Consider the following 18,492-nt stretch of genomic DNA (forward strand, 5'->3'; position numbering starts at 1 on the left):
AACTAGGATTTGCAGGGCATAAACTCTGAAACTCTGAAACACAAAAGAAACCCAGAATAGCAAGACATAAATGCAGAATTACAAGACATAAACTCACAAACTGAGAGATTTATTAAGAACTCTATTTATTCAGAACTCTGATTTATTCAGAATTCAGATCTCTTAAGTGAAATATGAAAACATAATAATAATAATAATAATAATAATAATAACAATTGTGATATAAAACTCAAAAAACAAATTGTAAAAAAACTGTTGAAAAACAGTAAAAACAAACTTATATCCAAAATAAAAGTTTGATTTTAGATAAGATGTGTGTTATAAATATTTAATATGTATATGTAAAACAAACACATCCTTAAAAACAAAACTATACAAATCCTTTTTTGCATACATAGATATTTAGATTTATATAAAATTTGTATCATATACATACACACACACATACACACACACACACACGCACACGTTATATCTAAATATAAATAATACATTTCTCAAATATATTAATTTATTTGAATATTCATATATATGTACGAAATAAATATATCAAATACACACACATATATTTTGTCAAAACGAATTATTTTTATGCAATTAATTGCGGTTAATATTTGCCCAGCACTAGTTAAAACTAGAAACTGCAAGAATTTGAAGGTTATATTCGCAGTTCCAACAACATGAATTAAAATTAAAATTGTTAGATTTTAAAAATCTAGTGCTAAAAAATGTTTTAAATCAAAGACATTTCAAGTTCAATATTTAATGCAAATTTCAGTCTTCAAATTTCACAACTACTGTTCAAATTTCTTCCCAGAGATGGGTTGCGGCTGGAAGGGCATCCACTGCGTAAAAATGTGCTGGATAAGTTGGCGGTTCATTCCGCTGTGGCGACCCCGGATTAATAAAGGGCTAAGCCGACAAGAAATTCAATGAATGAATGAATGTTCAAATTTCAAAACCAACGCAGTTGTGAACAAGGCACAATAGCCTTTTTACTGGTTTATTTATGTGACGAAAGCAAGCTTCTGTAGTCAAACAAATTATTCATTCTTGCCATCTCTTTTCCGTATACTTCCAGGAGCAGCGTATTTATCTGGAGACGGACGTGACGTTCACCTCTTTAGCTGCTCTGGTTGAACATTACCACAGTCACCCACTGCCCAGCAGCAACAACTCCATGCCCAATTACTCGCTCTGCTTACATTTACCATTCGGCTACACCCCGCCCAGGTGACCCCGGCCTCGGTCTCACACTGAAAAACCTGCTGCTCCTTCTGGACAAAACACCTGCATCCCATCAGGACACACAAGCACTGTGAAGAAGATTGTCATCATCACTGCCAGCAGACTGCGCTACAATTAAAGCTTCACAAATGTGGACACACTGTTTGAGGTCCAGTGCTTTCAACAGTACTCAGCTGATTGCAAGACTGATTTCTGAAGGATCATGTGACACTGCAGACTGGAGCGAATATTATGCTGAAAAATCTGCATTGACAACTCAGGAATAAATAGCATTTTAATGTAATAGATTCAAGCAGAATGGCCATCATGTTACATAATATTTTTAATTCTGTATTTTAAATGTACAATTCTGTCATTTTGATCCAAGAACTTATTGATCAAATCCCAATCCTTGGTGAGCATAAAAGATTTATATATATGGTGTATAGTGGCATAGTGGCTCAGAGGTTAGCATTGTTGCCTCATAGCAAGAAGGTCGCTGGTTCAAGTCCCGGCTGGGCCGGCTGCATGGGAGTCGGTTGCTCTAACAAGGAGGCTAAAGACCGTGGCCTCTAACAACTGTCGCTAGAGCACCTTTTGAGATCAGTGGAGTGAGATTTACCTGCATAGCACTTTGCTTACTAGCCTCTGCTACACTCACCCCTCTAAAGCTCACTCCCATCCCGGACAAGCCCCCATATGTACCAACCGGTCCTACTGCAACCAACCCGGTTTGAGCTGGGATCAAACCGGTAATTGTTAGCATGGCAGTCGTTTGTTCTAACAAGGAGGCTAAAGACCGTGACCTCTTGCACCTGTCGCTAGAGCACCTTTTGCGTTTAGAGGAGAGAGGTTTACCTGCATAGCACATTGCTTACTGGCCTCCGTTAAACTCCCCCACCCTAAACCTCACTCCCATGGACGAGCCCCCACGTGTAACCCACCGGTCCTACTGCACCCAACCCAGTCTAAGCTGGGATCGAACCAGCAATTCTTTGCATAGGAGTCGGTTGCTCTAAAGCCGCCTTTCCACTGCACACAACATTGGGACACGACTATCAGAATACGCCCTCTTGTGGCAGTCGCACAGAATTTTCAGTTCTGATGTGCACCATGGGAGAGAAGCTGTTCTCGCAGTGTTCTCTAAAAATATTGCAGGGAATGTGGAGACAACATAAAACATTATATTTATTAACATTTATTACTTTATTACTTACATTTATGAAATGTTTAGTTTAGTTTTTAAATATAGACTTTTTCTGATTCAAAAAATAACCAAATAAAGTCCTATTTCTTATCTCGCGCGCACGGACCTGCTTGAACAACACTGGAATACAACACTTCCGGTCGGCCGGTCGCTTACGGTCTAGTCGCAGGAGTTTAAATATTTCAACGGCTCCGCAGCTCAATTCGAATCTGAATTTTTTACATACGGAGATGATCAGAACTCCATGCAGCTCCCGGACTACTCTCCATTGGAAATGAATGACTTCCGGTCTGTTACTTGTCGTGTGAAGTGGAAAGGAGGCTTAACAAGGATGCTAATGTCCATGCCTCTATCGTCTTCGCTTGCTGGCCTTCGCTACACCAGCATCTCAAAGTGCAATTTAAAGGCTTAACTAGGCTGGTTAGATGGTTAACTAAGCATGTTAGGTTACTTATTTCTCAGCGACAGATCCCAACAGAAGTCAATAGCAAAAAATAATGTGAATTATTTGTATTAGAAGCATAGTTAGTCACTAATGGTATCCATCAAATGCATACTATTGTGTAATAAATACACTGTAAAATCTGATTTGTTGGCTTCATTTGAAAAAAGTTATAGCAAAATTGGCATTTTTATCAAAATTAAGACAACGTAACAGTTCCAAGTTGACAGTTACAATGGGTTCACTTACATAGTTTTTAAATAAAGTCAACTTGTTACTTTTAAGGCAATTGGTTTACTCATGTTAAGTAACTAATCTCTTTTTATAGTGTAAGAACTAGTATTTATTGAATATGTACAGTGCACTGTAAAAAAATGCTGGGTTCCACATGAGTCTTTCATGTTGCTCCAACACAAATTGATTAAATTTACTTAATTCTTTTTACAAATATAAGTGAATTTAACATAAATTAAGTCCTTCCCCAAAAAACTCAAGAATTGTGTTGTTTCAGCTCTTTTCAAATTAGAAGTTTGAACAAGCAGCAAAAATCATTTTTGAGTGTAAACTTGATGAAAAGGAAACTGAAATAAGTACTAGTATATTGATTTAAACATTAGTAAATTGTATAGATTAAATGGCTTGCCTGAATTTCTTTAACGTGCATCAAACTTAATTTACAAAGATTTTTTGCCACTATCCTTTCGAACTTAAAGGTGAATTAACCTGGACTGGGTGAACTACAACATACATACACTGAAAAAAATGATTTCAGCAAAATTGTTGCAAACAATTTGAATGAGTTGATTTTAAATAAACAAATTAAATATAGTAATGCTCAACTTAATTTCATTATTTAAATTCAGCCAAAATAAATTGTTTACAACCTCTTACCTTAAAGAAAAATAAATAAATTCCGGGAATCATTTTTAAATATTTTTTTCTGTGTGTCTCAACTTAAAATGAAATGTAAAACCTAATTTTATGTTAAGATTCACCAAAAAGTATGAAAGCTTATAAAATGTAGAAACATTACAAATGTATATCGAAGTCAGTCATGTTTGTTATCAGGTGCTGCACATGATCCAGAATGACGGCTCTGAAATCCCACAGAAACCACAGACTCCGATGACGTCCGACTGTAAAAATAACTTCCTACTGTATAATGCAAAATTATATGAATGTCATTGCAGTATTTCAGTCATATATGTTACATTTTGTATAAATTGTGTATTATACTGTACATTATACAAGCCATTTAATAACTGAATGTAATGATGTTTGTACTTTTGACACTTTTGAGCTGAAGTATGCACACTGTAAAAATTAAAATAATGTTTAGCACTGGACCAGGCCTATTTTATTTACTGTGCATAGCATGAGGATAGTAACAATATGATGAAATTTTCTTGAAAGTGAACTCAAAATAGCTTGTGCATATATTACATCAGTGTTTCATAACCACGTTACTGGAGGACCACCAGCACTCCATGTTTTAGATTTCTCCTTCGTCTGTCACACCCATTACAGGTCTTTCAGTCTCTGCTAATGAGCTGATTATCCAATGAGTTGGTTTGGATAAGGAGACATGGAAAATGTGCAAAACTGGTGGTCCTCCTGGAACGTGGTTGAGAAGCACAATTATTGACCTATTGCCTAATGTTTCACAAACTATTATTAGTTCAAAATGTAAAATTAGTTGTTGTTGGGTTATTTAGATTTAGATATTTACATCTAGAAAGCTAGTTATGGATTTAGACTCAGCTGACTTACAGCACAGGATTTAATGTGCAAAAGAGTGCCTGCATTAAAGAGAAGCTGCTGAATAAATGATCATAACAAAAGATGATTAAAATTTAGTGTGACTCTTTTTCTTAGGGAAATTGAAAGTGAGCTGTAACAGCAGGACTTCCTGAGAAGAGACTAAGCTTGAAGTCAAAAAGAGATTTTTTTAAAGTGTGAATGATAATTTAGTTCTACACTGCAAAAAAAATGCTTTTCCTATTTAGATTTTTCTAAGTAAAATAGGTTTCTAGTCTCAAAATCTAAAATTTCTTAAATCAAGAGGACAAGCAAAAATATTGTGTTGTTTTAGGAAATTATATGACAAATTAAAGTGAGTTTTTCCTTAAAACAAAATAAAAATAATCTTTAAGCCGAATCTAATTAACCTTATGAGACATTTTAAATCAGATTAAACTGACTTAAAGATTAAATAACTTAAAATTAAAATTCGTGATTGACTCAAGTTAATAATTTGATATTACATTAAAAGCATTTGCTGTTGTGATAGGGTGGCACATTGGCTCAATGGTTAGCAATGTCGCCTTACAGTAAAAAGGTTGCTGGTCCCAGTCCCAGCTTGGTCAGTTGGCATTTCTGTGTGGAGTTTGCATGTTCTCCCTGTGTTTGCATGGGTTTCATCCGGGTGCTCCGGTTTTCCTCACAGTCCAAAGACATTTTGTATTGGTGAATTGGGTGAGCTAAATTGTTCGTAGTGTATGTGTGTATGTCTTGGTCCTCCAGGTTTGGGATTGTGCGTTGGTCTAACGACTCATCTCGTGAAAATTTAGATGTTACGAAACACTACGGCTAAATATCAACTTTGAGATAAACGGCCCTGGGAGTAAGTATATTTTGTAATGACTTACTGCTAATACCTAGTAAGATCACCCACTTTTTATATCTGTAGATTTTTGCTTAAATCAATTAGCAAATCCATTTAACATCTCAACTTGCATCAAGTTAAAATAGTTTAACTTACAATATAATTCAAACATATTTGAAAATAATCTTGTTCAAATGAAAAACAAGATTATTTTGCAAACCCCATTGGCAGATTATTTTGCTTGTTTTGAAAAAAAACACTTTATTTTGACCTATTATTTCTTAAAACAAGAAAAAATATATATTTTTTGCTTATCTAAATAATGCTTCTTTATTTAAGAATAGAAATAATTCACAAAATAGTAGGGAAAACATTTATTTTTGCAGTTCCACACTATCGATTTTTGTTTGAAAAATGAAAGAATTAAGATTACAAATTTAGGTGGACTGAACATAAAACAAAGTTGTTTTAAAAAACATTATCCTCCCCAAAAAAATCAAGAATTGTGTTGTTTCAGCTCTATTTAAATAAGTATTTTAAACAAACAGCAAATTACATTTTAAATGTATGTTAGAAAATAAAATACTTCAATTTAATTAAACTTTATAGCGCTTTTTACAATGTAGATTGTAGATCAAATACTGTTTTAAAGTCCGATACAAGAACTAAATGATAAGATATTTAAAGACAAAAAAATATATATTTGCCATTTTATCTGTCAAGAAAATAGGTTTTACCAAATTGACAGAATGAAGTTTGTAAACATTTAAAAACATACTAATTACTTTTGGACCCTTAACAAGTGTGAAGCACAAATGCAAACTTGTAATTCCTACAGCATCCATCTGATTGAAATGTAAATACCTTCAAATTAAAGCTGACAGTCCACAGTTAAAGCACATCTTAGATTCATTTCAATTCATTTCAATCAATTGGGTTGGTGTATAGAGACAAAAATGTTAGAATTAAAATGTTAATTAATCTTTATAGCGCTTTTTACAATGTAGATTGCGTCAAAACATAATAGTGAGTACTTATTAAATTAACGAGAGGTTAAAGACTAGATTAATTAAAGACATTGTAATATTACAAAAGTAAAATAAATACTGCATGTTTGCTGGAAAAGTACACAACAATATTAATCTGCCAACTGTTTTTAAACTGATAATAATTCTTTAGAATAATGGAATACATTACATTTAAATGAGCTTTATATAAAAAGAATCTTTTAAAATTGTATACAGTTTTACTGTTTATGCATACATTTGTGAGAAAAATACATGCATATATTTGTGTGTTCCTGTTTGTTTGTTTTTTGTATTTTTTTTTTAGCACAGCAATAATGACTGTCCCATATTTAACCAAGATTTACAGAGAAGACACTAAAATGTCATTTGTAAAAAATTATGAATTTAGAGTATATTGCAAAGAATCCTGACTGGATCCTGTATTCACACTGTTTAAAAAAATCCTGGTTCTTTTTCATTTTATAAGCTGAATCAAATTAACCTTCATGAGTCATTTTAACTTAAATAACATTAAAATGACCTATGGCTTGAATGACTTAACATTCAGTTAATATATAATTGACTTGGGTTAATAATTTATAATTAAATTAAAAGCATATGTTGTTATGACTTATTGATCAATTACTGTTTTAAAGTGCATTACAAGAACTAAATGATAACATATTTTAAAGACAAAGCACCCCCAAAACATTTGCTATTTTATCTGTCAAGAAAATAGGTTTTACCAAATTGACAGCTTGAAGTTTTTAAACATTTAAAAACATACTAATTACCTTTGGACACTTAACAAGAGGCACAAATGCAAAATGTTGTAATTCCTACAGCATTCATCTGATTGGGATGTAAACACCCTCAAATTAAAGCTGACAGTCCACAGTTAAAGCATATCTTTGTTTCATTTTAAATCGATTGTGTTGGTGTATAGAGCCAAAAATGTTAGAATTGTGTCGACGTCAAAATATTTATGGACCTAACTGTATGTATGTGTGTCTGTATATTTATATGTATATATATATATATATATATATATATATATATATATATATATATATATATATATATATATATATATATATATATATGTATTGATTCATTAATTTTCTTGTCAGCTTAGTCCCTTTATTAATCCGGGGTCGCCACAGCGAAATGAACCACCAACTTATCCAGCAAGTTTTTACGCAGCAGATGCCCTTCCAACCGCAACCCAGCCGTGGATGGGAAACATCCCTCACACATTCACACGCACACTCATACACTACAGACAATTTAGCTTACCTAATTCACCTGTACCGCATGTCTTTGGACTGTGGGGTAAAACGGAGCACCCAGAGGAAAACCTGCTAAGCAAGCAAACTCCACAAAGAAACCCCAACTGAGCCGAGGTTCGAACCAGCGACCCAGCGACCTTCTTGCTGTATAATAAATTAAAAACACATTAAATTGAATACAATAAATTCCAAACTAAAAAACAAGTTCACAATCTAACTATGCAGAGTTAATTATTAATTATTGTTATTTTTTGTTATTTTCATGTTCAGTATGGAAGGAACGTTCCATTATTAATGGGGGCCCTGTTTTTTAAATGAAGTATATAATGTTAAAATATTAATGGTTATAGACAGATTTGACAACTTATGATAAAAATTTTTTATAAGGGCTATATAATTAAAATAGGCGTCTTGGCATTGGTCGGGGCCCCCTTAATTGTCACAGCCATGCAGCCTAAGACCGGTAACTAAGCAGGGCTGAGCCTGGTCAGTACCTAGATAGGAGACCACATGGGAACACTAGGTTGCTGTTGGAAGTGGTGTTAGTGAGGCAGCAGGGGTGCTCCTGAGGTCTGTGTGAGTCCTAATGCCCCAGTAAAGTGAAGGGGACACTATACTGTCAGTGAGTGCCGTCTTTCGGATGAGACGTTAAACTGAGGTCTTGACTCTCTATGGTCATTAAAAATCCCATGGCATTTCTTGTAAAGAGTAGGGGTATAACTCCGGTTTCTTGGCCAAATTCCCTCCATCGGCCCTTACCCGTCATTGCCTCAAAATCATCCACATCCACAGAATTGGCTTCATCACTGTCTCTCCACTGCCGCTGTTGACCTGTGGCAGCCGTCACGTCATCTTAAGGCCTGTGAACACCAGGACGCTTTTTGCTTGTGTTTTCCATTGACGTTTAACACAAAGCACAAAAGCGTCATTTTTAAAGAAAAGCCTCATTTTTTTTGCTTTGACGCATCGCATCAAAACTTTCTCCACCAATCAGATTGGCACTTTTGATGGTATGCACGGAGCTGCTGGAGTTAGAGTTAAGAGCACTTGGAGGAACTTAAGTGCAAAACTGTCAATGCGAGCGCACATTGAAGAAGATGCCAAGAGGCGATATGAACGTGGAGCTGCTTATTGCACTGGTGAACACTAATCAATTCTTCATCGCTAGAGCTGGAGCTGCTACTTGAACCATCCATGTTTGTTCCAATCGCTAGTAACTTTAACAACAAGCGTATCAACTATCTCTCTTCTTCTCATGTGTTATAAGTGGGTGTCAGAAGCTTAAAGATGTGTATCGCCATGTAATGTCTTCTGCTCGACGTCAGTGAAAATCGGTTGGGTTTGAATCCGGAAAAACATCTCAAAAAACGCTGATAACAAACGCAAACGATAAAGCGTCCCGGTGTGTATGAGCCTTTACTGTACGCTTATAATAAAAGCAGCGAAAGCGTCAAAGTAGCCGGAAGTCATTCATTTTCAAAGGAAGCCCGCAGCGATAATCGCCAAGGAGCATCGTTGCATGTTTTCGGCAGTGTAGGCGTCGAGGAGAGTTGAAATCAAGTCAACTTTAAGGCCCGTGCACACAAGACATTTTTTGCTTGCGTTTTCCGTCGACGTTTAACGATTCGTGACTATATAAAGGCTGCCAATGTATTCGTGCACACCAACACGTGAAACGGCAGCCGCAAAAACGCCTCATGCTTGTTTTATTTATTTGACGCGCCACATTAAAACCTTCTCCACCAATCAGGTTGGCACTTTTGTTCACATGCACGGAGCTGCTGAAGTTACCGTAAGCAGCACTTGGAGGCGCTCAAGTGCAATACTGTCAATGCGAGAGCACATTGAAGAAGAGGCGATATAAACGTGGAGCTTCTTATTGCTCTGTGAATAATAATCAGTTCTTAATCGCTACAGCTGGAGCTGCTACTTAAACCATCGATGCTTGTTCAAGTCACAAGTTACTTTTACAACAAGCATGTAAAATTAACCTCTCTTCCTCTTCTTCTCTGGTACAAGCAGGTGTCGGAAGCTTAAAGTTGTGTAGCGCCATCTAACGTCAAGGAGTGATTTTGCATACTCTTCCGCTTGACGCTAGTGAAAATCGCTTGGGTTTGAATGCGGAAAAACATCTCGTAAAATGCTCACGATAAACGCAAACGAAAAGCGTCAAGGTGTGTAGGAGCCTATATGGTAATGAGCTATGATGCAGTTAGGCAGCAAGCAAACAGAATGTAGAAGTCCAATGCTTGAGAAGATTCCAGAGAACACAGTGCTGTACATTTTGTTTATGACCACAGATGTTCCCCAAGGGTTTGATTCTTGCGGTTGCCGGTTTTCCAATTATTTGCAATGTTTTTTACAGTACATTGAAAAGTTACTGATGAGTTTCTAATGTGCATCAATATAATATATATACAGTTGAGGTCAGAATTATTAGCCCCATATGATTTTTTTTCTTCTTTTTAAAATATTTTCCAAATGATGTTTAGCAGAGTAAGGAAATTTTCACAGTATGTCCGATAATATTTTTTCTTCCGGAAAATTGATTTATTTTTTTTTTGGCTAGAATATAAGCGTTTTTTAAATTTTTAAACACCATTTTAAGGTCAAAATTATTAGCCCCTTTAGGCTATATTTTTTTCTCGACTGTCTACAGAACAAACCATTGTTATACAATAACTTGCCTAATTACCCTAACCTGCCTAGTTAACCTAATTAACCTAGTTTAAGCCTTGAAATGTCACTTTAAACTGTATAGAAGTGTCTTGAAAGATATCTAGTCAAATATTATTTACTGTTATCATGGCAAAGATAAAATAAATCAATTATTAGAAATGAGTTATTAATACTATTATGTTTAGAAATGTGTTGAAAAAAATCTGCTCTCTGTTAAATAGAAATTTGGGAAAAATAAACAAGCATTTTAAAAATTCAGGGGGGCTAATAATTCTGACTTCAACTATATATATATGTGTGTGTGTGTGTGTGTGTGTGTGTGTGTGTGTGTGTGTGTGTGTGTGTGTGTGTGTGTGTGTGTGTGTGTGTGTGTGTGTGTGTGTGTGTGTGTTTTAAGCAGGAATCTCATGCAACAATTCAAAACAGTATTGCTGTTTACATTACATTGGATAATTAAATGGAGAAAAGCCACACCACATGCAACTTGATCTTCCATTGTTAAATGAATTTGATAAAAAGTGTGCAAAATTTACACGCTAGAAATCATGTAACTGATATGATATGATATGCTGCATGATATGATATGGTGTGAATGCACAGTAAGTCAGGGGTCACCAATCTCAGTCCTGGAGTGCCGGTGTCCCTGCAGGGTTAAGCTCCAACATGCCTCAACAAATGTACTTTAATGTTTCAAGTATACCTAGTAAGGCCATGATTACCTTGTTCAGGTGTGTTTGATAAGGGTTGGAGCTAAAATCTGCAGAACACCGGCCTGGTGACCACTGATCTTAGCGGATGCTGCACACTTGTGGTGGTTTGGAGAGAGCCTCCTCCCATGGTTGGTAAGCACTTTGGGTGTATTCCCATTCATGATAAATGCGCTATATAGATACACATTATTTACTACTTACTAATTCCACAGGGCCCTAAACAGCTGCTTACCTCGATTATTGGTTAAGTCCGTCTCTGATTACAAGTATAACTTTTTTTTATTAATTTATTTAGTTTTATTTACTTGGAAAATTTTTGATTGCCTCATGGGGAATGTTGATGCATACAATATCTTTCTGTATAATTTTCCTGTCACTTTTGTAAAAAGTTTAATAAAAAGTTTTTTAATAAAGTTTGAATAAAGCGTGAATCATGCATGAACCGATGAAACTATAGAAGATGAGAAGAGGAGACTGAGCTGTCAGGGTGATGATTAATGAAGAGTGTGAATGTACTGCTTTACACTCATCTGTCTGGCTTCTGCTGAGAACATTGATCTCAGATGAATAAAGGATCGATATGCATGAAAGCTTCTGATCTGAGAACAGTACCCCTGCTGTTCACGTAATCCTGTTTTGAAGAAAAGAACCACCTTGATCTTCGATCGCTGCTTCTTCTCTGTAATGTTTAATCCACTGCCTCGGATGTCTTTATTGTGATCAAAAAAAACAGTCAACTCTTTAGCAGAATTATTATATTTTTAAAGAGCTTTTCAGAAGTGTAATAAAGCTGGTGAATTAATCTGGAATTCCAAAGAATACAATGAAATTTGCCACAGAAGCAGGGGTATTCTGACTGGGTTACATTAATCTTTACTTAAATATTGGAAGATTTATTATATTTGATCATGTCTGTGGTCGAGAAGTATCCCTGGGGCCCAGAGGATTAAACAGTTCAGAGAACAGATAGATGGATATTACTTTATGAGATTTGATTCAGCCATCGTCTTTGGATTTTGTTTATTTTAGATTATTTCCTTACATTCTTATGTATATAAGCTCTTTCCTGCATATATGCTTCTCTTTCCTGCCACTTTATTAGGTACATACAGGTTTCCTTCAGAACTGCCTTAAAGGGACAGTTTGCCCAAAAATTAAAATGAATTTACTCACCGTTTACTTGTTTCAAACCTTTATGAGTTTCTTTCTTATGTTGAACACAAAAGAAGATTTTTAGAAAAAAGTTGTAACCATTCATTTACTTCCATAGTATTTGTTTTTCCTTCTATTAAAGTCAAAGGTTGCAGGATTTCAGCTTTCTTCAAAATGTCATATTTAGTGTTCTGTTCAACAAAAGAAAGATTTGGAACCACTTGAGGTTGACAATTTTTTTGTTATTTTTTAGTAAACTATCCCTGGTGGGTCATTCCGCTGTGGCGACCCCTGAAGAATAAAGATGAACTAAGCCAAAGGAAAATTAATGAATGAATGAATAAATGTATATATGAATGAATGAATGAATGAATGAATGAATTATCTATTTCCTCTATTCCTATTTCTTTTCCTCAACATCACACTGCAGTGGTTTTAAACATTTATTTATTTTTTCTTCTGTTGAACACAAAACAACATGATTTTATAAAGACTTTTATGATTTTTTAAGAATTGTAAATCTAGTAAGTATTATAATTTCTGAGAGACAAACACCTCTCACCAAACTACTCACTGTATTGCTAAAAAAGAAAAGCCTCTGTTATGGTGAAAGACCCTTCATGAAGTTACTTCCATCTTCAGCGTAAAGGCGGCATGAAAATGATACAGTATAAAATCCCTTTAGTCAAAAAGTCCTAATAAGAAGACATTTTAACTACCATTGGATTTTTTTAATAGCATCTTAAAATGAAATTTGTTCATTATTTTTTTTTGCATTTTAGTGTATGTGTAGGCGACGCAGAGGCGCAGTAGGTAGTGCTGTTGCCTTACAGCGAGAAGGTTGCTGGTTCGAGCCTCGGCTGGGTCAGTTGGCGTTTCTGTGTGGAGTTTGCATGCTCTCCCTGTATTATTTCCTCTGGGTGCTCCGGTTTCCCCCACAGTCCAAAGACATGCGGTACAGGTGATTTCATTCATTCATTCATTCATTTTCTAGTCGGCTTAGTCCCTTTATTAATCCGGGGTCGCCACCAACTTATCCTGCAAGTTTTTACGCAGCGGATGCCCTTCCAGCTGCAACCTATCTTTGGGAAACATCCATACACTCTCATTCACACTCATACACTACAGACAATTTAGGATACCCAATTCACCTACACCGCATGTCTTCGAACTGTGGGGGAATCGGAGCACCCAGAGAAAACCCACACGAAGGCAGGGAGAGCATGCAAACTTTACACAAAAACGCCAACTGAGCCAAGGTTCCAACCAGCGACCCAGCCACCTTCTTGCTGTGAGGTGACAGCACTACCTACTGCTCCACTGCCTCACCACAGGTGAATTGAATAGGCTAAATTGTCCATAGTGTATGAGTATGAATTAATGAGTGTATGTGAATGTTTCCCAGAGATGGGTTGCAGCTGGAAGGGCATCCGCTGCGTAAAAAACGTGCAGGATAAGTTGGCGGTTCATTCCACTGAGGCGACCCCGGATTAATAAAGGCTTAGTCCCTTTATTATTTAGGGGTCGCCACAGTGGAATAAACCGCCAGCTCATCCAGCACATGTTTTTACACAGCGGATGCCCTTCCAGCTGCAACCTATCTCTGGGAAACATCCATACACTCTCATTCACACACATACACTACAGACAATTTAGCCTACCCAATTCACCTACACTGCATGTCTTTGGACTGTGGGGTAAATAAAAGCACCCGGAGGAAACCCACGGAAACAAGGGGAGAACATGCAAACTCCACAGAGAAATGCCAACTGGCCCAGCCAATGCTCGAAGCAGTGACCTTCTTGCTGTGAGGCAACAGCGTTACCCACTGCCCACTTTTATTTTGATTGTTTTTATAAAAATGGTTTACTTCATATTTTCAGATTTTTCATAGTTTATTTAATAATTGCAGTAAAGTTACCATAAATTGACATATCAACCATTTGGTAGAGGCTGATATTTTAGAAATTATGGGATGTGTTGAAAAAAATCCATTAAGTGTGTTAATTAGCGACATTGGGAGTTAAGAAATGCAATCCAAAAATTGTTTCTTAATAGGGCAGTTAAAGGGTTAATTTTTTAGTCATTTACTGCATCCTCATCATGTAAAATTATTATCAGCCAATTCTTCTTATTATTAATATTTTACATTATTATATATTATACGTTTACATTATATTACAGCAACAACAATATTTTTTAATAACATGGAAATTTACTTTCAAACAAACAACAACACCTTGATACAGCATGGCAACTAGCAATGTCTCCTGTCATGTCCGCTTCTTTATCTGCCGAATATAAACACCAAATGGATAACATAATGGATTTTCCACAGTGATGTGAAACATCAAAATGATATTGATGAGCAACATGAGCTATTTTAACCCTTTCCACGTTATTAAATGAAACTTCAAACCACAGGTCTAATCGCAAAGTAAACTTATTTTATATTTGTTATTTTGATGCTAATTAATAAGTATTCGCATAGACCTATTTATAGGCTAATTACCAACCTTAAAAGCTTCTAAATATGTGAGAACCAGAGATATAAAGCTTATTAAGCTTATTTTAAATTTACTTAAATCTACAGACATCTGTATTTTAGTTTTAACGCCTTATTATTAATTTCTGACGCCACACGGAGACTGCGCTGAACATGCAAGCCAATGGAAAATGTGGCAAACAAAGGGTTAAGAGTGTGTAAATGACATGTTGAAGGAGAGAAAAAAAACACGCCTGTGTTCGGCAGTGGCGCGGTTATTCGCTGCAGGTTCACGAGATCATTCAATCAGGACATGGATTGCGGTTTTGTGACCGTTTGCCTTGCGTGGAGAGACTGACCGGGAAGCAGCCCCGATGAGATAAAAGCCCGCGGGTCGCGCTGGGGATTTTTTTTCCCGTTTGTCCCACGAAGACATATCGGCGGTGTTACAATATCAGGGACGAGGCCACAGACAGACAGACAGACAGACAGCCCGGCGGTCAGCTCTAGCGCGAAATGGTCAGGTCTATGCTGGGGCTTCTTCTCCTCCTGCCAGTATGTTTTCAGCTGTGGGGATTTTCGCGCGGTGAGTGTTCTAAACGAGGATGGTAACAATGGTTGCCATGGGCAGATCATATATAGAACAATGCCGCGTTCTGTGGATACAGTGTTGCAATATAAACCTTTCTTCAGAGGGGGGTTTGTGCCGCCTGGTTATAAATGTCACTTTTATATGATAGGGAAAATGATTTAGCGTAGATGTTTTGCTTGGAAAGCCAAATGTTTGGCTGGCTTTATCGATCGCTTCTTTTAAAATGCGTCTAAATGTATGGGGCCTTGGAAATGGGAACAATCATTCCTACGTTAAACGTTATGGAAGGCTTTGTTTCCTAGCACTTTTATTCATTTGATTGCAGTGGTTTATTTTTATAATTAAAGTATACGCGTTTTTTATCTGCGCAATGTCTGCTTATGTTTGATGGGTTATTTATGCATTTATTAATCGAGCAGTTCCATTAATAATGAACGTTTCTGTTATTAATTTGCATTTAGTTTTGTTTTATTGAATTTTTTCAATCACCTCGCACGCTGTTTAGCTTGGTCCAAAAACGAGGCGTGTTTGGATGCGGTAATTAAGCAGGTGACTCCGCTTGGAGCGCGTGTGAAACGTGTATATGCGAGGCTCTTTTCAAGCAGCGGTCCGCTTGGCTTGTGCATTAGCTTTGGGGGAGATTAAGAATTGATATGTATGTCATACTGATGCAAGCAAACCTCCAAGCGATGCGTTATTATGACGCGTTCTTGCATTAAAAAACAGGCAAACGGAGAGAAACGCAAAGGGGGCGTTCACGTAACGCGTTTTTGATTGATTGCTCTCATATCATAGCATTATGCGTGGGAATCGTGAATGACTGATTCTGTTTCTTTTAAACGGATTAATAGATTGTTCTTTCTGTTTTTTTCCCTGAATAGAAAATGTGTTATTAATTTACGCGACACAATATCTAAGTGATCATTTTGTTTTGTTTCTTTTAATTATTAAAGCTAGTTATACACATAGCCTATACAGTTACTGCTTCTGATCATACGTTTGTTATAAAAACAAAGGCTCAAAAATAGTTTTTGCCATAGAATCAACCTTTTAGGTCCTTTAAAGAAGATTTAATTTCTTAGGATGATGATTTTAAATCTAGATTTATTGGATAATTCACCCAAAAATGAAAATTTATATTTACTCTCGCTCTCCACTTGCTCCCATCCTGTTTGAGTTTATTACTTCTGTTAAACACAAAGGAACATTTTAAAGAAAGATGAAAGCCTTTAACCATTAACTTGTGTAGTATTTGGTTTTCCTACTGTGGATATTAATTTTCAGCTTTCTTCAAAATGTATATTTTTGTTTTTAATAAACTCAAAGGTTTGGAATAAATGAGTACATTTTGTTTTTGAGTGAACTGTCCCTTTTAAAGAGCTGTCGGTTTCATTTTAAGAATTTAATGAGCATTTTTGTCACTATGAAGAATCATTTGTGGATGCAAGGGATTTGTAATTCTTAAAGGATCCATCAATACCAAACAAAAAAAAGACCCTTTATTTTTATGAAGAAAAATATAGTTGTGTGAACTAGGCATTAACAGAAACCAAAATAAATAGATTCATAATAGCTCATTGATTTAAAGAGACCACAACTGTTTACAGCAATTTAAACCGTCTGCGTATTATGAAAGCTTGTTGTAGATGCACTGATTTAGCACTCATACAGTATGTACAACATAAACCAACAGTTCTATGGTGTAAAAGTGATAGTTAACCCAAAAATTCTGACAATATTCATCCTTCATTTCCAATCCTGTTTCAGTTCATTACTTTAGTTGAACACAACAGATATTTTGGATAAACCTGAAAACCTTTAACCATTGACTTCTGTAGTATTTGATTTTCTTACAGTGGATATTAATGACTACAGATTTTCAGCTTTCTTCTAAGTATATATTTTTGTGTGTTCAACAAAAGAAGATTTAGCGTTACTTGAGTAAGAACAAATAGTGAGTACAATTAGTTATGAGTGAACAATCTATTTTAAAGAGCCATTGGTTTTATTATGTGGCTAACATTATAAGAATTTGATAGATATTTATTCACAATGAAGAAACATTTATGGATGCAAGTGATTTGTAATTTTTAAAGGATCCATGAATACAAACAGGAAAGACGTTTTATTTAAATGAATAAAATAATAGTCATATGAACTGCGACTTTTAACAGAACCTAAATAAATAATTCAAAATTGTATATTGATTCAAAGACACTACAACTGTTTATAACCGTTTAAACTGTATGTGTATTATGATATAAGACTGCTGTATATGCACTGATTTTGCAGTTGCGTACAATATAAAGCAAGAGTTCTCTGGAGATTATTCACCCAAGACTGAAAATGCTGGCATACTTTACTCATCCTTCATTTCTGATCCTGTTTGACTTCAAGTTCATGTCTTCTGTTGAACACAACAGATATTTTGAAGAAAGCTAAAAACCTTTAACCATTGATTACTGTAGTATTTGATTTTCCTATTGTGGATATCAATGGCTACAGACTTTAAGCTTTCTTCAAAAATACATAATTTTTGTGTCTTCAACAAACTCAAAAAGGTTTGGAACTACTTGAGTTGGAATAAATAATGAGTACTTTTTTTTGAGTGAACTGTCCCTTTAAAGAGCTGTCGGTTTCATTTTAATAATTTGATAAAGATTTTTTTCACTATGAAAAATAATTTGTGGATTATAGGGATTTGTACTTCTTAAAGGATCCATCAATACCAAACAAGAAAAACCCTTTATTTTCTAGAGAAAAATATAGTTGTGTGAACCAGGACATTAACGTAAACCAAAATAAAAGATTCATAATAGTTAATTGATTCAAAAAGACCACAACTATTTACAACCATTTAAACCCTCTGCGTTTTATAAACGCGTGCTGTAGATGCACACATTTTGCACTCATATGTACAACATAAAGCAGTTCTATGGCGAAAAAAGGATAGTTTACCCAAAAATCTAAAATCTGACGTTCTTTACTCATCCTTCATTTCTGGTCCTGTTTGAGTTCATGTCTTCTGTTTAACACCACAGATAATTTTGAAGAAATTTGAAAACCTTTAACTATTTACTTCTGTAGTATTTGTTTT

General features: G+C 35.4%; 2 protein-coding genes across 10 annotated transcripts in view; both read left to right on the top strand.

Annotated features, from left to right (window-relative positions):
- sh3bp2 (SH3-domain binding protein 2) overlaps positions 1–4,220 on the top strand; it is a 53,221-nt gene extending 49,001 nt beyond the window's left edge. Inside the window, exon 14 of the mRNA XM_073914565.1 lies at positions 1,082–4,220. Within this exon, the coding sequence (XP_073770666.1) occupies positions 1,082–1,237 (156 nt within the window). The 3' untranslated portion in view covers positions 1,238–4,220. The remainder of the gene's footprint in view (positions 1–1,081) is intronic.
- Positions 4,221–15,025: 10,805 nt separating this feature from the next.
- The window catches only part of vldlr (very low density lipoprotein receptor), a 50,136-nt gene continuing 46,669 nt past the window's right edge, over positions 15,026–18,492 (top strand). For 8 of the 9 annotated variants that reach the window (XM_005155562.5, XM_005155561.5, XM_073913631.1 and 5 more), the window contains exon 1: positions 15,038–15,389. In XM_005155562.5, the coding sequence (XP_005155619.1) occupies positions 15,320–15,389 (70 nt within the window). In that variant the 5' untranslated portion in view covers positions 15,038–15,319. Of the gene's footprint in view, positions 15,390–18,492 lie in introns of all 9 variants that reach the window. The other variant, NM_200923.2, reaches the window with a different exon arrangement.

Source organism: Danio rerio, chromosome 10 (genome assembly GCF_049306965.1).
Source record: "Danio rerio strain Tuebingen ecotype United States chromosome 10, GRCz12tu, whole genome shotgun sequence".
In the NCBI taxonomy this organism is placed as follows: domain Eukaryota; kingdom Metazoa; phylum Chordata; class Actinopteri; order Cypriniformes; family Danionidae; genus Danio; species Danio rerio.